The following is a 20916-nucleotide window of genomic DNA, read 5'->3' as shown; positions in this document are numbered from 1 at the left end:
GCATCTGAGCTTCTGTTTCTCTGCTCGATTATTGGGAATAACAGCTGTCCCAGCACTACTTTGTTGCGAGGGTCAAAGACAGAACATAGGAAATGATCTAAATCTGCAACTGGTTTCAACCAACTATACGTTTGTGTGAGGCTTAGGACCGAGTTGTTTACAACCGGACATGAACTGGATGTCTGGCCGGCTTCACAGCCCAGACTAAGGCACGAACCCAGCAAATAACCAGCCTGGGGACCATCAGGGAGGCCCAGGGCACGCATGAATACCCACAGGCACGCTCATGATCCAGTGCATCAGCATGTGCCTATGTGGCAGACGATACCCTCCCCTGTGACAGATCTTTCTTGCTTTGGCCAAATCAGAAGGAGGAGGCCACCCTTTAATTCTCTTCCTTTGGTCGGTCTGGACTGGACAAAAACAGGATTCCACAGCCATACCAACCCTGATTAGCAGGGTGTAGAAACCAGTTGCATGGCCTGCCACCGGACCTGGAATCTGGGATAATTGTCAGTGTCCTCTTCTGCCACTACTCCAGGATATGAGATTGCTAAATCATTGTCAATACACCCATCTGATGAAATTAGGCCCATGGCGCCACCAGAGTTAATACTAGGGCTGAATCCAGGAACGCACACAAAGGCCGCCTTTGGCAGTGCAGCAGAGAACCAAGTTCCTTGTCTAAATAGCTCAAGCTTTTCCTGTGAAGAAAAGACAAGCAGAGAGAGGCACATGAAAAGACCTGCAGTTGCTGGCAAGTTCCCTCCTTCAAACTATACAGATAGTAACACCGACATTCCTATCACTAAGGAGGGCACGACCCTGACACTTATTTTACGTCTTCTAACTTTTAAGTGGATATTTTCTCTTTTAACAGTTTGGATCATCTACTTCTTCCCCATCCCAACACTATTAAAAAAAAACAAAAACAAAAACCCTGCAAAAATAGCTATTACATGTATTTACTTGTGACACACTCCAGGGTTAAAGAGAAAAGTGCCAGAGGGGAAAAATATTACCCGCGCAATCACCACACAAAAGTTGTTTATATTTATTTAATGCTAAGAACATAGATATCCTAAAGAAGACACAGATGACAAGGAAGTTTCTTCTTAAACAGGATTTTGATCATAAAAACTAGTCATGCAAATCTCTAAAACAGAAGAGCACACATATCTAGAAAAATACAAAATGTATTTTCTCTTTTACCTGAATTAACCTGAGAACCCCTAAACACTCTCTTTAAGAGATACCAATATTAAAGTCGTGCAAAGAAACTGTACCCATAGTGTTTCAACCATAAAACCAACACCTGGTTTATACATGACGAAAATAAGATAAAGGCATGTAAAAGAATGTGCAGTTTATAGAACTCAGAGAAAATCGGGGTGACCAAAGATCGGGTGAACGGGCTGCAAAGCAGGGTGCTCAGGGGACGGGTGCTGAATGCTGAGTGGTCACTGATAGGAGGGATACAGTGCGATATCTCTCACAGCCAACAGATTCACCGAGGCCCTGGTAAGGTTTCCGGGATGAAAACCAAGGTACTTCTCAGTCAGGAATGTTCTCCTGGAGAGCATGGCCAGCATGTGGTTGAGCCGGGACCTGATGCCAGCAAAGTGAAACTGGCGCTCTTGATTCAAGTTCCTAAAGGAGTCTTGCAAGCACAGATCCAAGCGGGGGGCGCCCCAGAACTTGGAATGTCCAGCGCGGACAAAGTCAGTGGCTCTGCTGGACGCCTGGGAACCCAAGGAGCTCGCCACGGAGCCCTGCGAGGACAGAGAGGAGGAAGATCTCAAACTGGAAGATCTTGACACAGACATCCTGGACACTGGTGACCCTTCTTTAGACTGGGTGCCCTGAGAAAAGAGAACGTTCTCATCCACATCAGTCTGGGTGGTGGCCGACGTGGACCGAACCACGGTTTGGGAGCTCGCCACCCTGGTGGTGACTGCGGTCTGGGTCCCGGCACACGTCGTCACGGCGCTGGCCTGGGTCCCCGCATCACTCACGCTCACTGCTGGTGCCTCCTCTCCTGCCTCCGTCTGAGTGGCGGCATCGGTCATCCTCCCGCCCTCTAGTTTGTCCCTGCGGCTGTTGAAGTCGTCCTTGTCACTGATAGTGGAGGACTCCGAGTCATGGCGCCTGGCCTCTGCCCTGCCCTCGGTGGGCGCCTCGAACCCCAGCTCAGCCTTCTTGGGGGTGCTTGAGAGCCGGGCCAGCCGCAGGCGCAGCAGGCTGCCCAACGTGAGCTCCTTCGACAGAGGCTTCGGGTCGACTAGATGGTCAAACTTGCCGCTGATCCGGAAGTTGGACAGCAGCTTGGAGCTGATGGGCTTCGACTGTGCGTACAGGATTCGGAACTCCAGATCAAAGTGTTCAACCACTTGGCCAGACAGGATGACCAAGTTACTGCTATTTAATTTGCCATCCGTCCACGTAAAACTTAAGGATTAAAAACAAACAAACAGAGAAGCTAGTAAGGATGAGCAGTCAGTCTCCTTACTGTTTACTTACTGTCAAACTGAATAATAAAGCCCAGATACTCTGCTCCAGGAGTCACAGCTCTGGCGACAGCATACCTACCAGGTGGTGTAAATTCAACCAGCCTTACCCCGGGGTCTGACATACGTATGCATTCAGAGAAGTAAAAAGGCCAGCTCTTTAACCAACACGCGAAGACCCACACCTCCTCAGTCTCGGAGTTTCTAAAAACTAGAAAGGGCTTTAAAAATATTCAGGCCAGGGCTCTCACTTCAGAAGTGAGGAAACGAGCTAGCGATGTCCCAGTGGGAAGCTGGTGGTTGACCCTAGACTAGACCCGAGTCCTTAAGATTGCCAGTGCTCTGCTCCTCCAATACTGTCATTTTCAAAGGGAGACAGTACTGTCATTCTAAGGATGGTGCTGTTGCTCCGAGCACATTCCGAGCTCATTAGTGGCCATGTGCCCCTGCCTGTCCAGCATCCCTTCTCCTTCCTCTAGTGATAGAACCCCACCCACCCCCAGCCAAAGGGCGTTCCTTTATGCATCTTCTCCAATCACAACAGGGGTGGACATATGACCCAGGCTGGCCACCAGAGTATTCCATTCCCTTGGGTCGGGGATCTACCCAGGGTGGGCACGTGACCTAGCGAGGACCAAGGAGTTTTTCAAGGACTGATGCCAGTGCAAACAGAAAGAAAGTCTCTCTCTTTGGGAGATAGCTACTAAAGGCTATGTAAGTAAGCCTGGATCTTTGCCTTCAAAGGGATAAGCCTGACTGAGAATAAAGATCAGCTAGAGAAAAGCAGAACCAGGGGACAATATTCTGATAAACATATGCCCTCCAGGTCAAGACAAGCTGAAAACCAACTGCACCTTTCTACACTTCCAAGTTATGGGACTCAATAAATTCTATTTTGCATAAAGTAGATTGAGCTAACTTTCTGCACTCGCAGTCACCCCACTGATAAATAAGTTTGTATGAAGAATAGGATGTTTTAAAGGAGATCATAACACATAGTGTCAACTCTGTCTCTGGCAACCAAGATTCCTTGCTGATGCAAATCCTACCTTAAGAACTGCCTTCAAAGCCAGAGAAGAAAGATTCTTTTGAAAACCCTCAATGAGGGTTGAAATGGAAAACCTTCAATCATGCAGACAAGACACCTACCCAACACCAGGATTATGAAATGCCTTCAACAAATAGAAGCTACCATCTTCATCCTTATCCTCAATGGTAGTGTATTTTTTTTAGAGAGAGTAATGTAATTTTTATATTTTATATTTTAGAAGATCCAAAAACCATTTGAGACTAAGTTTGTATAATGTAGATAAAGCCTATTTTGGATGAAAATCCAGTTTCTTCCAGTTATTTATGAACATCTCATGAAAGGAGGTCTCAAGGAAGAGCGTAAATTTTGCTCTGAGCAATGACGGTACTGTCTGCAAGGACAGGCGTCGTGAGTTTGCAGATCTGACCACCTCAGCTTCTACAATCCTTTCCATGTCCGCCTTTACCCAGGGCTGACACATCATCACCACCCAGAGACACATGTGTCTTCAAAAAGGAGCTTCTCTTTTCTAAGCTCAAGACATACCTCATGCCTACCACCAGACAATCTAACACACAGACACACCCCATCAGATCCGCCCAAGTAAACATGGTGTATCTTAACTTCTGGAGATCCGTGTGAACCACTATTCTCTCCACCCTCTTCAACATCCCAGCACCCTAGCATAAGGTGTCAGTGCCAAGGTGATTCTCCAAAGGTGGGCCAGAAACAGGGACCAGGGCTTTCCAGACTAAAGCATTGGGCTACAAGGCTTGAAGGAAGGTGAAGGACTTACGCGTAAGGTGACAGCTTCAGCTCTGCCCTCCACTGATGCTGAGGCCTGTGACTGCCCTTACCTGCAAGTGAGCAGGGACGAGGGACAGGGGGAGGTCAAGGGCCCCAAGGAACAGGATCTGAGACTGCTCCTGTCACTGGTAACCCCTGGTTCAGCCACGGCAGGCCTGGCCAAGGCTGGAATCGACTCATCCACCGGGGGTCTCCAGGCAAGTTTCACATCTGCACTTTAGTTTTGTGGCCCATAGGGCGGGGGTGGGGGGGGTGTGACCCCACACCCTGACCACCTCCTGCAGGAGGAGGCTCTGAATGATATACTCACACCCACAGATGCACACCTACCGGAATGCTTGGCCACAAAGACTCGCATTGAGAGGAAAAAGCAGCTTTTACCTTTATATAGCAAGCACGTTCTACAAAGGTTAGGGTAGCAAACATGGGCAGGCTAGAGACTTACCTATAGGAGCCTGTAGCCACTCGAATGCCATCAATCAGTGTGAACTTTTCATGAACCTGCCCAACTATCTTAGTTCCCGACCTTGCATAGTAAATACTTCCAGTAATGGTCCGAACGGTCATCAGCTGTCGGCAGGGAATGGGAGAAAAAGAAACAACAGTCCAGTGAGCAAATGATAAAGAGGGCTTGGTTTATAATTCCCCAATAGACGCACTCATTGGCAAAGGAGTGGTCCCCAGGCCCCTTCAGGAACACCATACAGGGCACACGAGCCAACAGTGTTCAGAACTCAAGGAATGCGACCTCACTAAGTCCATCTTCTTGTGAGCCCTTTGATCACACTGATTTTTGAGACTCTTGGTCCTTGTGTACATGTGCTTGAAAAGAAGACTCACTGTTGGGGATATGACACAACAGAATCCAAGAAGTGATTTTGAAACAAAACGTGGGGGATAAAATCATCAAAGAAAACACGCTAGTAATAAATATCATTTTAACAAAGGCTTAAAGAAGCTAACCTGCTATTTCTCCTACTTTTTTATTTAACAGCATCAGTAATGAGTAATAATAGCCCATCTTCACTTACCCCACACCATGAGTCTGGAGATCAGGACAAGCCTTCTCTAACATGGGACTTCTGAGGCTGAAACACTCATATCACAAGGGGCTTAATCAGCAATGTCACATCTCTTGTAAGAATGAATTTACCAAAAGGGCACCAACATACTGGGGCCTCATGGTGCATATGTGGGCATAATTATCCTTGTAAAATGATGCATGGAAACATATATCCAATGGTATGTAAAGTACTAAGACCATCTGCATTCTTTGGGGCAAATCAGCACTGAGTAAACTATATACCTTTAGAAATCTTAACATGATTCAAATGAAATGTTTAAGATATTTGTTCGACCCTCTCCTTCATTCCATAAACAAAGAAAGCCCCTACAATGTGCTGAGCCTTGAGACAACAGAGATATCTGGCATGCCCCTTATCTTTAAGGACTAGGAGAGAGGAAAGTAATGCAGGATGAAAAACCGCAACAAGATAGGACATCATCCAGAGAAGTGAAAACCTACAACTACACAAAAACCTGTGCACAAAGATCCATAGCAACTCTCCTCATAATAGCACAAAACTGGAAGCCATCCTAAAGCCCTTCAGTGGGTGACCGGTTAAACAAACCATGGGACAACCATACCCCATGACACAACTCAGCAGTAGAAACAACAAACTACGGATACACACAACAATTTGGGCGGATCTCAAGGGCATTGTGCAGGACAAAAAAAGCCAATCTCAACAGGTTACATAGTGGGGCACGTGAGTGGTGCAGTCAGTTAAGTGGCCAACTCCTGGTTTCAACTCAGGTCATGATGTCAGTCGTGAGATCGAGCCCCACGTCCAGCTCCACGCTGAGTGCAGACTCTGCTTCAGAGTCTCTCTCTCCCTCTCCTTCCGCCCCTCCGCCCCTTGCTTGCACACATATGTGTGCGTACTCTCCCTCTCTAAAATAAATCTTAAAAAAAAAAGTCACATACATTATGATTCCATTTATAGAACATTCTCTAACTGACAAAACTATAGAGATGGGGAACAAATTTTTTTTTTTTTTAAGATTTTATTTATTTGACAGAGGGAAAGACAGCGAGAGAGGGAACACAAGCAGGGGGAGTGGGAGAGGGAGAAGCAGGCTTCCCGCCAAGCAGGGAGCCCGATGTGGGGCTCAATCCCAGGAGGACCCTGGGACCATGATCTGAGCCGAAGGCAGATGCTTAACACCGACTGAGCCACCCAGGCGCCCCAGAGATGGGGAACAAATTACTGGTTGCCAGGGGTTAAAAATCGGGAGGAAGGCACAGAGAGGGGAGCAGATGGGACCATAACGGTAGCAAGAGGGAGATCATTGTGACAGGACAGTCCTGTATTGTGATGGTGGGGGCAGGTACACATGAGTCCATGTGTGATGAAATGGCACAGAACTACAGACACACGTTGCACCAACCCCAATTTCCAGGCTTTGATTTTGTACTCTAAGTTACTCAAGATGTAACCGCTGGGGGAAACTGGGTGAAGGACACGTGGAACCCGCTATCTACCTTTGCAGCTTCTGTGAATCTGTCATTATTTCCAAATACAAACAAAAGCCAAAACACAACAGTATGGTATGACATAACATCCCTTCTGTGGTCTTACCAAAACACATATCTGAATTTGACCATGAGGCAATGTCAGACAAACCCAAATTCTACAGAAAACTGGCTAGTGTTCTCTAAAAGCATCAAGACCCTAAAAGACAAAGGAAGACAGAGGAACAGTTCCAGATGAGAGGATGCTAAGGAGACATGACAACCCAATGCAAGATATGGTCCTGAGTTGGATCCTGGACAAGAAATAGGGCATTTGTGGAATGATCAGTGAAGTTGATAAGGTCTGTAAATGAGATAACAGTATTGTATCAAATTTATTTCTCAATTTTGAAATTGCACCGAGGTTTATAAGATGTTAACATTTAGACAGTCTGGGCAAGGAGTATTCAGGAATTCCCTACATTTGGGGGCACCTGGCTAGCTCAGGTGGTAGAGCCTGTGACTCTTGATCTCAGGGTTGTGAGTTTGAGCCCCATGTTGGGCATGGTGCCTACTTAAAAAATAAAAAACAAATTAAAAAAAAAAGGAATTCCTTATTTTTGTAACTCTTGTAAATTGAACTGCTTTAAAATAAAATTAAACAAACAAAAAAGCTTAGGAACTTCCAAAAAGTTGTACACATACATGGAACAGGCAGGGGCGGGGAGGGCAGGGCACAGTTGGGGGCAGCTTCCTGGAGGAGATGCTAATTCCTGATCCAACCTTTAAGGATCAACATATAATAAACAAGCATTAAAAAATATCACTATGGGTACATTTTGGTGTGGTTTTGTACATATTTCCCTTTGGCACTTACCTGAATGTCGTACAGGCCCCTGTGATTGTGGCCAAAGCACTTTTGAGTGTCTACACACAAATACATGACCAAGTTCCGACAGACAGGACACCCGCTCAGAACCAGCCACGGAGCCAGGGCGGAGGTCAGCCCCACTGGGTGAGGGACAGATTCACCAGCAGATGCGGCCGGGTGAGAAGCCACCAGAGAAGATGGTGCTTCTCTAGGAAGAAGTTAAGACACTAGAAAATTGCTGAAGCCAAAGGTACAGACCTTTCAACTCTTCCCTCGGGCAACATTCAACAGTGTACAACCAAGTCGGTAGGTAATGCTAGATTTCCGCGGAGTGCATGGGTTGCAGCCAATGTCCCGATCAGAGCTGAGGCCAGAGCCACGCTGTGAGATTCCTGCTGCTGACTCACAGCCTTAGTTTCAGACAGAGAGCCTCGGAGTTCCACAGGGTCATCCTGCATTGCTTCACCGGGCCCTAGGTAAGAGCCGGCACAGGCTGGATGTCTGGCTAGATGAGAACGTGCTTTTCCGTGCCCGACATGCATTTTCCTGGGGCCCCCCTGACCTCCTGTTTCAGCTAGTGCTGGGTCACGTGGCTGGACCATTTCATTCTGGCTCCAAGCTCCAATTCTACCACCACCGTGAACATGAATATGCTCTGTAGCTGCAGCAACCAGTAACTACCTAATTAAACCCAATCCTCAGGTTCCTCATTAGGGAAAACCACCCCCGGGAACTCTGCGGGGGACAGTAAATGGTGACATTTTGTAGACCAAGTTACTTGTTAATAACAAGGTGGCAAGCTGACGTTCATTACGCAAGGAGCCTACAGTACCAAAGCCCAAATTCCTAGTTCGGTTTGTTTACTGCTTTCTTTCCAGTACCTAGAATAATAAGTGGCTCAGAGAAGGTGCTCACATAGGTGATGAACCAAGTGGATGAATTAAGTCCCGAAGCACGGCTCACATTAAGATGCTTGATTTAGGGGCGCCTGGGTAGCTCAGTCGTTAAGCGTCTGCCTTCGGCTCAGGTCATGATCCCAGGGTCCTGGGATCGAGTCCCGCGTCGGGCTCCCTGCTCCGCGGGAAGCCTGCTTCTCCCTCTCCCACTCCCCCTGCTTGTGTTCCCTCTCTCACTGTGTCTCTCTCTGTCAAATAAATAAATAAAATCTTAAAAAATATATTTAAAAAAAAAAAAAGATGCTTGATTTAAAAAGATGAATAATAAATACGATGATTTTTCTTGCCTCTTTCCACTACAGAGAATCGGCTAGCTGACTTATATAACCTTACATTTAAATACTTACGCTCAAATTTTTTTTAAAGGTTTTATTTACTTATTTGACAGAGAGACAGTGAGAGAGGGAACATAAGCAGGGGGAGTGGGAGAGGGAGAAGCAGGCTTCCCGCCGAGCAGAGAGCACCCCAAGCTCAAATTATTTTCATGCTCAGAGCAAAGGATATAAAAAGCCTAATTTTATAAGAATGAGAACCAAGGGGCGCCTGGGTGGCTCAGTCAGTTAAGTGTCTGCCTTCGGCTCAGGTCATGATCCCGGGGTCCCGGGATCGAGCCCCGCATCGGGCTCCCTGCTCGGCGGGAAGCCTGCTTCTCCCTCTCCATCTGCCTGCCACTCCCCTTGCTTGTGCTCTCTCTCTCAAATAAACAAAATCTTTAAAAACAAGAACGAGAACCGAGAGCAGCACATGAAGGTGATCAGGAACAGCCGGGCAGGAGGCGGGCAGGTGCACTGATGGGGAGTCACACCCTCGGCCCACTCCTTTCTACTGGTCGACGCTGGGCTCTCTATGCCACCACTTCGGAGCTGAAACAGGGCTGCGGTGAGGACTGAGTCACATAACGTTTGTCAGAAGCCTAGGGCACTGCCAAGGACAGAGCAGGGGCTCTATGAGTGGAGGGCCTGCCGGCGCCGCTGTGAAAAGCAGCACCTTCAAGACAGCCTCCTGCTGCCAAGAGCTGAGCTCCTAGTTAGGACGGAGCGGGACATGAGGGGCAAGCCAAGGTTTGAGTCCTGACTCTGCGGTTTCTTTTTTTTTTTTTTTTCCTAGTCACGGTGGTAATTTATTTTTATTTATTTATTTAAATTCCATTAACATGGATAATAACTAGTATATTATTAGTTTCAGAGGTAGAGTTCAGAGATTCATCAGTTGCATATAACACCCAGTGCTCATTCCATCATGTGCCCTCCTTAATGTCCATCACCCAGTTCCCCCATCCGCCTACTCCCCTCCCCCCCCAGCAACCCTCAGTTTGTTTCCTATGATTGAGAATCTCTTATGGTTTGTCTCCCTCTCTGGTTTCATCTTATTTTATTTCCCCCTCACTTCCCCTGTGTTCATCTGTTTTGTTTCTTAAATTCCACATATGAGCGAAATTATATGATAGTTGTTTTTCTCTGATTGACGTATCTCGCTTAGCATAATACCTTGTAGTTCAATCCATGTTGTTGCAAATGGCAAAATTTCATTTTTTGATGGCTGCTAATATTCCATCGTGTATATATACCACATGTTCTTTATCCATTCATCTGTCGATGGACATCTGGGCTCTTTCCACAGTTTGGCTATAGGCTGTTATGAATATTGGGGTGCACGTGTCCCTTCAGACCCCTACATTTGTATCTTTGGGGTAAATACCCAGTAGTGCAATTGCTGGGTCACAGGGTAGCTCTATTTTTAACTTTTTGAGGAACCTCATACTCTTTTCCAGAGTGGCTGCACCAGCTTGCCTTCCCTGTGGTTTCTTTTCTGTGAGATTTCAGGCAAATGGCTTTGCTCATGGCCTCAGTTGCCTCTCCTGTCATGGGGATCCCCCGCCCACCACCATACAGACAATGTAGGTCTCGGACGCTCAGTCATTACTGCTGATTGTGGGGAGACTGGAAACGTGTAACACAAACCTTCTCCTGCTCAGGATGCACTTTCAGATCCATGCACATATCCAAAAACTGCGAAAGCAGAGCCTGGTCCAGAAGGATGTAGACAGCAACTCCCTGTTTCCGACTTATTTCCTGCAGGTCCCTGAAGATGTCAATGTCCGTGAAAACATCCATCACCACGGCGATCACCTACAGAGTGAGGCAGCAGAGGGAAGAGCAAGCGGTCAGCTCATGGGAACACCAGCTTACAGCTCACTGTGCAGACTCTGGAGCCCACCTCAGAGCCAGGAAAGGATCCCTGCCCTACAGCACCCCTCCCCTCCCCTCTCTTTTCCTTCTGCACTGTTTGCCCCCAGCCGCAGACACTTCCATCCCCAAAGACACGCAGGCCACTGTACCCTACACATCTGGACTTGGCCCAGCTGAGCCTCCGACCGACTCCCAGCCACCGTCCTCCGCACCGCCCTGGACCAGTCCTTTCTTCTCCCCAGCAGCACGGCTCCATTCATGCCTGCTGTCCGACCTTGCACACTCAGCATCAGACTACAGTTCACAGCTGCCTCAGCCACACAGCCCCGGGCAAATTACAGTCATTTCCAAGGTCTGGTCCTGAGTCTGCAAAATAGGTGTGTAGCCAGAACTAAATGACTATGTTACATGAAGTGCAAGGTACAAAGGATCCCTCAAGTATCTGTTCGTTGATTCCCCTCACCAGTCCAGAGTCAGAGTGTCCGGATACTTCAACACAGGGAGACATCTGCCAGAGCCTAGCTTTCCTTGCCGGAGACAGGCCGCTCCAGGCACCAAGCCTCTTGTCATACCCTCTGCAGTTTAAGAGCGGGGCCCTCAGTGAGGGTGGGGGGTGTCAGAACGTGCAGCCTTAGCACAAGCCCCTGAAAACCAGGCCAGAGCTGGGCCTCCCTGAGCCACCGTTAGGAGCAGCCTGGGCTGGAAGCAGGTCTCCCTCCTCCTCACTTCAACAGCAAGAACTTGTGTCTCTCAGTACCACATTAACTCCTTTTCTGAACGTTAAGGTAATTTATTTACAGGTCTCACATCTTCTATGGGAACGGAGGCCTTGGAACGGGATGGATTTGGCTCTGTGCCCCAGAGGACTCAAGACAGCACCTGACGGTCATGGCCCCTTAAGGAGGTAGGGGTTCAAGAAGCAACACAGAGACAAAGAGGAGATTCTGGGGGTGCCTGGGTAGCTCAGTCAGTTAAGCGGCTGCCCTTTAGCTCAGGTCGTGATCCCAGGGTCCTGGGATCAAGTCCCACATAGGGTTCCCTGCTCAGTGGGGAGTCTGCTTCACTCTCCCCTTCCCTCCTGCTTGTGCTTTCTCTCTCTCTCAAATAAATAAATAAAATATTCAAAATATTCAAAAAAAAAAAAAAAAGAGGAGATTCTATGGTCTTTCTCCAACATTCCAATCTCACCTACCAGGATGAGGGACCATGAAACACCAGCTCCCAGGAAGTCGCTGCTATGTGGAGTCTGGGAAGACCAATTTCTGTCTCTGGCTGCCTTCCCCAAACCTCAAGCTGCAGTGGTGATAAAGCCCCAGTTTTTTTTGAGCTATTCTTGGGGAAGGGCTTAGCTAAAACCCCCTGGATACAATGATTTAAAAAATAAATGTGTTTTTGTTTTTGTTTTTTTAAAGTCAGCTCCATGCCCACCATGGGGCTTGAACTCACAACCCTGAGACTGAGAGTTGCATGCTCTACTGCCTGAGCCAGCCAGGCACCCCAAAAATAAGTGTTCTCTCGAAATTGTGGCATCATCAGAAGTTTACCACCTCCCACATTGTTTTACGTGTCCCACTTGGGAGTTGTAGCCATCCCACTAATCCATAGTGGGCAAAAGGCAGAAAGGCCTGGGCACCGACCCCAGCTCTGCAGCTCACTAGCTGTGTGACCCTAGGCAAGTTCTTCATCTCTCGGAGCTTCAGTTTCCTCCTCTGGAAGAGATAATCATAGCATCTCCGTCAAAGGGCTGTTGTGAGGATTACACGAGACACAGACAGAGGGGCTTAGCTCAGGCAGGAAACACGTGCTCCATCGTGCAGCCAGCACCTCTTCAGGGTTTGCTGGGGGCCGAACCTTGGACTAAGCGGAAAGACAGCTAGAATCTGACAGACACCGGACTCATCCTTTGCTGTGGTGGACGTGCTACAGGCACTCAAACGTTCACCAGAGGAGAGAAGAGAAGGATTCCTGGAGGACAGGGCCTCTGAGCTGAATCACAAATAAGGACCCGGTTTGGACCGGGGAGTTGTGAAGAGGAGGGCATTCGTACAGGAAGCCAGCTAGTGGCGGAGGAAGAGGCAGGAAATGACGGGGTAGGGGCCCGTGTGGCTGGACCTGGCTGAGAGGCATACGGGTGAGCCAGGTCGTGGAGGGCCTGTGTGTCAACCACAGAGTCATCACCATACAGGCAATGGAGGGGGAGGTTTAAGAAGAGTAAGGAGGGGGGCGCTCAGTGGGTTAAGCATCTGCTTTTGGCTCAGGTCATGATCCCAGTGTCCTGGCATCGGGCCCCGCATAAGGCTCCCAGATCAGCAAGGAGTCTTCTTCTCCCTCCCCCCACCCCCACCGCTCATGCTCTCCTGTGCTCTCTCTCTTTCTCAAATGAATAAATTAAAAAAAAGAAGAAGAAGAAGAAGAGTAAGGGGTTCCAGGGATGCCTGCGTGACTCAGTTGGTTAAGCACCAACACTTGATTTTGGTTCAGGTCATGATCTCAGTGTTGTGGGATCAAGCCCTGCATCGGGCTCCACGCCCTAGCCTAAGATTCTCTTTCTCCCTCTACCCCTCCCCCCATCTAGAAAGAAAGAAAAAGGGGTCAACAACAGCCCGTTTGCTGCGAGCTGCCCGCCCACCACATGACCCTCAGACTCCCTTCCTTCAGTTCCCCGGTGCTCCTGCCGGAAGGCTTCTGGAGACCCTCCTGCTCACAAAGCAAAAGACGTCTTTTCTCCCCATTCGTTACAGGTTTTAAAAGAACAGAAATCACGGCCTTGAAATTTCTTTAAAAATGTTTAAATAACTTGGTATTATCTTCAGTGTTTAGGAACACGAAAAGCAAACGTGCACAATGGACCCTAAGTTTGCCTGTGCGTTTTCCCTCAGTTTCATAGGCTGCGATTGTACAGTTAACCATTTCAGTACCGGGTCGGAGGGGCGCCTGGGGGGGCTCAGTGGGTTAAACGTCTGCCTTCAGCTCAGGTCACGATGCCAGGGTCCTGGGATGAGCCCCACGTCAGGCACCTTACTCAGTAGGGAGCCTGCTTCTCCCTCTGCCTGCCGCTCCCCCTGCTTGTGTGCTTTCTCTCTCTGTCAAATGAATCAATAAAATCTTTAAAAGAAAAATAAAATAAAGTCCTGGGATGGAGGCTGGCACGGCCTCGTCTGCAGCGTGGCACAGCACCTCTCCAGAAAGCAGGGAGCAGCACCTGTCCCTCGTTGGCCCCAGCGGCCACTGCACCTCCTCGGTTGTCGTGTTCCAGCAGGAAGCACCTAGGGCAGCTGGGCTTTTAGAAAGAAAAAGCATCCAGGAGGGGTTTGGGGGGTGAAGGGTGTTATTGTTCTGAGTTATTTTTATGTTATACTTACGTAAAGCATTTACCTGGGTCCAAAGTCCGATCTACAAAACAGGGCACTTACAGAGTCCCCTAGCTCCCGTCCTCGTCCCTTGTGCCTCCTTTCCCTTCCTCCTTTCTCCATTACGATGAGGATTTTGATCCGTTCTTGGTCTTCCACTTTCCTAAATAAGTATGCCTATGTGTGTACACACACACTTGTTTACTATAAACACATAACGTCTGTTTACTGTAACAGATAAAAGGCAGCATGTGATCCACAATGTTCTAGAGCGGTGCCGATCAACAGAACCTTCGAGAGCATGGAAATATTCTAGCTCTGTGCCATCCACATGGTAGCCACTAGCCACCACTGTAGACTGAACACTTGAAATACAGCTAATGAGACAGAGGAACTGAATTTTTCATATTTCATTGTAATTCATATAGATTGAAATAGCCACAGACGGCTGATGGTGACTTCATTGGCCGGTACAGCTCTGGACACTTAGTCACAGGGAACAGAACAGGTCCTCGCTCCTTCCTTAGAGCTGCAGGGGACCCCACTCTGGAGACGGGTCAGTTGACTTCCCACTCTACTGAAGGACATTTCTGCTCCTCCCATCTCTCACTATTGTAAATAGCACCGCAAACAAACCCCCTACTGCACGCATCTATTCATGTTTTTGCCAGCCTGTCTCTAGGACAGACACACAGATGTGAAGTTGCTGCGTCGATGGGTAAATACAACTGAAATGTTGCTGGATGTTGCCAAATTCCCCTCCACGGGTTCTATCATTTGCATCAGGATTTTTAAAAAGCCCGCATACCCAGGACGTTTTGTGTGTGTGCGTGAGAGAACTGACCCCGCATCCATAAAGGACCCAGGATGATCCTGCAGCATCTCTGCTGTCTGACGGACGTCAGATGAAAAGAACGAAGGAATAACGGCAGACAGAGCAGAGGGTAGCTGCAGGGCGGAGGGGAGGGGGGTGGGAGTCACTGTGCAGTGGGGACAGAGCGGCAGTCTGGGAAGACGACATGGTTCTGAGGTGGATGGTGGCGATGGCTGCGCGATGTGACTACACTTAATGCCACTTCGTGGTAAAATGGTAAATTTGGTGTATTTTACCACAATTTAAAAAAAGAAAGAAATGGCTAACAATTCCAAAATCCTTCACCTGACACATAAAATCAAAAGAAGAGATAAAAAGCAGCCACACTGCCTGGTGGGGCACATCCTAAAATTGTGCATCAGATAATAGGCCTTCTAGGCCGGTGGTTCTCAACCAGGGGCAATTTCCTTCCTCAGGGGACATTTGGCAATTTCTTTTTCTTTTAAGATTTTATTTACTTATTTGACAGAGAGAAAGGGAGAGCGCGCACGTACAAGCAGGGGGGAGTGGCAGGCAGAGGGAGAGGGAGAAGCAGACTCCCCGCTGAGCAGGGATCCCAGGACCCTGAGATCACAACCTGAACCAGAGGCAGGCGCTTAACAGACTGAGCCACCTAGGCGCCCCTTGGCAATTTCTTTAAATTGTGGTAAAATATATGATAAATCTGCCATCCTCATTATTTTCAACGGCATTAATTACACTCACAACATTGTGCGACCATCACCACCATCTGCTTCCAAAACTTTGTCATACCCCACATAGAAACTCTGTAACCTTTACGCATAGCTCCCAGCTCCCCTTGGGAGACTTTCGAATGTCCTGACTATTGGCAGGGGGGTGGTGCTTCTGGCATCTAGTGGGTGGAGGCCAGGGATGCTGCTCAGGGTCCAAGGCACAGGACAGCCCTCCAGGACAAAGAATCATCCGGTCCAAAATATCAACACTAGTGATGTTGAGGAAGCTCTGGGCTGACCGGGGCATCCGGAACAGGGACTGATCATGCCGCACAGATCCTACTGTAACTCAGAGGAGCATTAAGCAAGATCAGGAGGGCCCTGGTTCTGATACATCCTCATGCACGCCAGGGGCCTCCAGCAGATTTCTCAGCAGCCACTCCTCCTGGCAGGACTCTTCGTCAATACAAGGACTGCTTCTACTAATGCTCAGGTTATCAAAAGGAGGCCCAAGGGTGCGTCACAGTTCAAGTGCCTCTTCGGAACATAGGCAGCTGGTGAGAACGATGCCTCTGAGGAGTGTGGAACCTCCTGGTAGAATGAGCTTTGCCCATGAACTCCCATTCAAAAACCAGAAATACCCCAAGGCCACCGCAGAAAGCCCCCACCAATCGAGGGCATGCAGCACTTCCAGGGAAGGTCTCTACTCCCGCCTGACTCGTGGGGGCCAGAGCCCAGCCACACACTGATTCATATGGCAACAGAGACAGGAGTGTAGGGAAAACAGGAGTAGGTGTGTCAGGGAAACAAATCCTGTTCCGTTCAAAACTATTCTAAAAATTCCTTGGGAAGCCAACCTCTTGGCTCTCTGGTCCAAAGCGCTATTTCCTCTGGCAGTGGTGAAGCCCAGCTGAGCGCCAGGGCAGCAGTCAGCCTGCATGAAGGCATGCTGCACATCTGGCGTGCGTGTTCTAAATGCTGTGGCCTACTCGTGTGGCAGGATGCCCACACTCTGAGCCGACGGAGGGCCTGGCAGATGCACAGCCCCAGTCACACCCCCTCTGGGAAAAGAACTCGCTGAGCGGAAAGGCAGGTAGAATCGCCCGCACTGTTTCGTCATCTGCTGTCCTGCCTCTCCCCTCCCCGCCGACTGGGCCAGACAGCATGCAGCAGAAGTCCTAGGTGAGGATGAAACTCTCCGAAAACCAGCTGTCGGGGCTGCAAAGCTAGGATTAGACACCGCCATTTACCAAGTGACCCCAGTTTCTTGTGCCTGTATCCTGACCACTCCAGCCTTCACCCTGAAAAGTGCAGGAAGTATGAGTACTGTCCTAGTCATTTTCCAGGTTAGAGGATGGGCACCACAGAAATAAAAAGTCCAAATCTGCAGAAACTGTTAAGAAACCTTCAGCCTGTTGAAACCTGCCAAGGTGCCGATCCTCCCGCACGGGAGAGAAGGCACGTGGAGCAGTGGTTATGAGCACAGGCCCTGGGGCTAGGCAGGCGGGCTTGAGCCCAGCTCTGCCCCCCACTAACTGTGATCTTGGGCAAGTTAAGTGCCTGGTCTCTTCTTAATGTGGCCTCCTCCTAGCGGCGGGAGGGTTAAATGGGAGAATCCAGGTAAAGAGCTAGCACAGAAATTAACCCCCGGGAAGTGCTCAATCCTACCAGCATGTGTTTTCACCACCAGGACACGGGTGCATAATGGCTTTTCAGGCAACTTCTCTGTGCCTCAGCTCCATCGCCTGCAGAGCGGGGATGACTGCACCTACACCTCAGGACTATTCGGAACATTGCTTAGCAGAGAGCATGATCGTGCTCTTTTAAATAAAGGGGATGGTCTCTGAGGCCTCGAGACTAACATGTCTCAAATCCAACTCCTCTCCTGGTCCCGACTCTCAGCCTTGCTCTCCCTCCTGTAATCTAATTTGGTAGCCTCACTGCCCACCCAAGCTAAAAAAAACCTCTATCCTTCCTAACTCTGCCTCTCCCGCCTTCTTCACCTTGCCTATTCTCCTACCCCCTCACTCAACACCCTCCTAGGCCACTGACTGACCAAGGCCTGTCATTAAAACTGATCCCCTGCCCAACGCCCCCCACACACACACTGCCTTAGCACCCACCCTCATCAGTAGGCCCGTGGCCTCCTCCCTACAAGCACCCCACATACCAGCCTCAGCCCCCTCAAACCCATCCTCCCTCATGCTCCCACCAGAACTGCTGCTCAGGGACACCAATGTGATCATGCTCCTCCCTCGAAACCTTCAGTGGCTCCCCATTGCTCTTTAGTGGGCAAAGCCTGGCTCCAGTCTCCCCTTCTACCACTAACCCTGGCATACTCTCTGCTCCAGCTCTGAGGAATTTGGTTGCCTCTAAACATGCTGGGTCCTTTCACCCTTCTGGGCCAGTCTCTACCCTCTGGCCTGGCAAGCCCCAGGCATCCTTCTGGACCCAGCTCCAAGGTCACCACCTTGCCTGGAATTTTCTTTCTTCCACCCTTCCCCTGCTGTCTGTAGCAACCTCTCCACCCATTCCACCAGCAGACTGTCAACTGTCAAGTGCCCTTCTCCTGTGGCCCCGGGCCCTGGCACAGCATCCGATACACAGTAGGTGCTGAATGAGCAAGCAATTTGGCATCTGGCAGAGATACTGAAAATATTAATCAGATGTAAAGGTAATGTACCACCTTTCTCCTTTAAAATTGCCCAGGTTCCAAATACAGAATCTCAAAAATATGAGTGGGTAGCTGAACTAGGGCACAGAACAGGGCAGGAGGTCCTACCTTGGAATGCCAGTATTACAGAATGCTCCCAGGGCAAAGGGGAGTCTGAGCAACAGCCTCAAGCCCCTTCCAAGGCCAGCATGTGAGTTGATAGACAGTTTTCCCCCCTGGCCTTAGCTCCAGTGCCCCTCACTACCAATAAAAAGTGGAGCTGGGCAAGAGATTAAGGCAATTCCTTCCTCTCTTTCATGGAGACCTATTCATTACTCTTTTAAGTTCCAAGTGCCCAAATTATCCTCCTGGAGGTGAGCTCTGGAAATGCATCCCACCATCGTGCCGTTCTCCGTCTTTTTAGTCTTCTCAAGTGTCTGCTATATCAAAAGGACCTTCAGCGGGGCGCCTGGGTGGCTCAGATGGTTGAGCATCTGCCTTCGGCTCGGGTCGTGGTTTCGGGGTCCTGGGATCGAGTCCCACATCGGGCTCCTTGCTCCGCGGGGAGCCTGCTTCTCCCTCTGCCTGCCACTCCCCCAGCTTGTACTCCCCCCTCCACTCTGGCTAAATAAATAAATAAATAAATCTTAAAAAAAAAAAAGGACCTTCAGCATACCGATAGCACTGCGGCCTACCCACCACACGTGCTCCCCCAAAGGCAAGGCACTAGCCCACACTCCCTTCGGCCCAGTGATACTATCAGGAAAAGAACAGCCAGCATCGAGAACACTGGAGAGAGTTGGGGCTTGTTCCTGGACTTGACAATTTCAGTCCGACTTGATGCAGATTTCATAAGCCACAGTCAGACACACTCAGGTACCAGCCCTGCTCGGCTTAACCATGGCCTGGGGCTTTACCTGCCATGTCCCTGGCACAGGTGACAGCCAGGAAGATGGGCCCTGCCAGTCAGCAAGCAAGGTGGCAGCTAACTATGTGTCTGCCTCAGCACCCACCCTGCCCCCACCTACCTTTCTCCCACACCCCTAGGTACCCAGCACCCTGCTGAAGTCAAGACTTCCCACCGCACCCACACTAAGAGTCAAGACAACACCAAAACCCAGTGTGAAGAGAGATGCCCCAAAGTAGGGGTACCTGCATTTTAGAAGGCTACTAACTGGCGCAGCCCCCCCTCGTTCACAGAGAGCGCAATTTCTCCTCTGGTCTATGGCAGGAGGGAAAGGGGCAGGGTTGTCACTTTGCCACTCGAATGTATTTGCTTTCTACAACATAAGACACAGAGCTGTGACTAGCACTAACAGACTCCTAATGCTCCATAGTTGTCGCTGAGTGCAATCTTTCTGGAATTTTCCCCTAGGGAATGCACTTCTCGGGAGATGGGATCCAGTGTTGGCTGATGGCCAGGAAAATCAGCAATCTGGTTTGGTTTGAACTGAAACGTGGAACTGGAGGTATTTCTGGTGCCCTCCCCCAGGGGATGTGAATCAGGAGTTGGACCTCGGACACAACTCTCATCCATGCGGGCTGAGACCAATGTCCCTGTGCCCCGAAGGAAGGCAAGCAGACTTGGACGAGCCGGGGGGCCCCCCGGGACCACCCGGCCCGCGCTCCCGGCCGGCCTGTTTCCCGTTCTTGAGAGGGCCTCCCGTCCGCCCCGGGGCCCGAGGCGGGCCGCTCACCTCCCGCGCGGAGCGGAGCTGCTGGCGCAGCGCGTCCTTGCAGCCGTAGGGGCCGCCGGCGCCCGCGCCGCGGGGCTGGAAGTGCGCCTCGACGCGCGTGGCGCCGCGATAGGCGCCCCGGTAGAAGGCGGGCCAGCCGAGCTCCAGCAGCGGCGGCTCCAGGTCCGACTGCTCCGGGAAGTAGGTGCCGGACGAGCAGTCGTGCGACGAGCCGAAGGAGTCCTCGGCCCCCGCCGCCGCGCCTTCCTGGCCGGGCCGCTCGGCCGCCCGCAGGATGCCGCGCACCTCGTCGGGGTTCAGAAAGCGGCCCAGGCGCTCGCGCCGCAGGAAGGCCTCGAAGGCGTCGGGGCCGCCCGCCACCAGCTCCTCCAGCGCCAGGCGCCGCGCCTCGCTGTACAGCTCGGCCGGGTTGGGCGGCCCGCACGGCGACAGGCAGGCGGCGGGCAGCTCGTCCAGACCCTCGGGGCGCAGAGCCATAGCGGCGCTCGGACCGGACGGACCACACCGGGCTCGGGCGAACGCGGGCGTGCGGGCCGCTTTATAGGCACCTTTGAATCTAACCGGCCCGCGTCCCGGCCCTCCCATTGGCTGCCACCCCTAACGGCGGAGTCCGGGCGCAGCGCACGCCGCCGCGGCTCCGCCCCCTGAACTGCCATTGGCTGCCCCGCGGCCTGGCCCCGCCCCGCGCCGGCTGCCGGCTGCCGGCGGCGGCCCAGTCAGTTCTCCTCCGGGGGTCGCTGCGTGGAATTTAAGCGTGGAGACTCCACGCCTTCTCTGATCAGTACCCGCTGCG

The 20916-nt window shown here is 50.5% G+C and overlaps 1 protein-coding gene across 1 annotated transcript; it reads right to left on the bottom strand.

The window, feature by feature from the left end:
- Positions 1-417: 417 nt before the first annotated feature.
- Positions 418-20618, bottom strand: FAM83D (family with sequence similarity 83 member D). The gene is made up of 4 exons (XM_035006311.1): positions 20124-20618; positions 10648-10815; positions 4790-4914; positions 418-2448 (listed from the first exon to the last, which is right to left on the bottom strand). The coding sequence occupies exons 1-4, from the start codon at positions 20598-20600 to the stop codon at positions 1461-1463; spliced, it is 1758 nt and encodes a 585-aa protein (XP_034862202.1). The 5' UTR covers positions 20601-20618; the 3' UTR covers positions 418-1460.
- Positions 20619-20916: the final 298 nt, after the last annotated feature.

This window comes from Mirounga leonina, unplaced genomic scaffold (assembly GCF_011800145.1).
Source record: "Mirounga leonina isolate KUSES-001 unplaced genomic scaffold, KU_Mleo_1.0 Mir_150, whole genome shotgun sequence".
NCBI lineage: Eukaryota > Metazoa > Chordata > Mammalia > Carnivora > Phocidae > Mirounga > Mirounga leonina.
This window is presented reverse-complemented; position numbering and strand designations above follow the sequence as displayed.

Excerpts from the sequence above, each read along its gene's own strand:
- FAM83D (XM_035006311.1), bottom strand. The coding sequence starts at position 20,600 with ATGGCTCTGCGCCCCGAGGGTCTGGACGAGCTGCCCGCCGCCTGCCTG. Across the intron at positions 4,915-10,647 it reads TGCATCCTGAGCAGGAGAAG|CTGATGACCGTTCGGACCAT; the intron begins GTTTGTGTTACA and ends CCCTGCCGACAG. Across the intron at positions 2,449-4,789 it reads GTGGCTACAGGCTCCTATAG|TTTTACGTGGACGGATGGCA; the intron begins GTAAGTCTCTAG and ends TTAATCCTTAAG.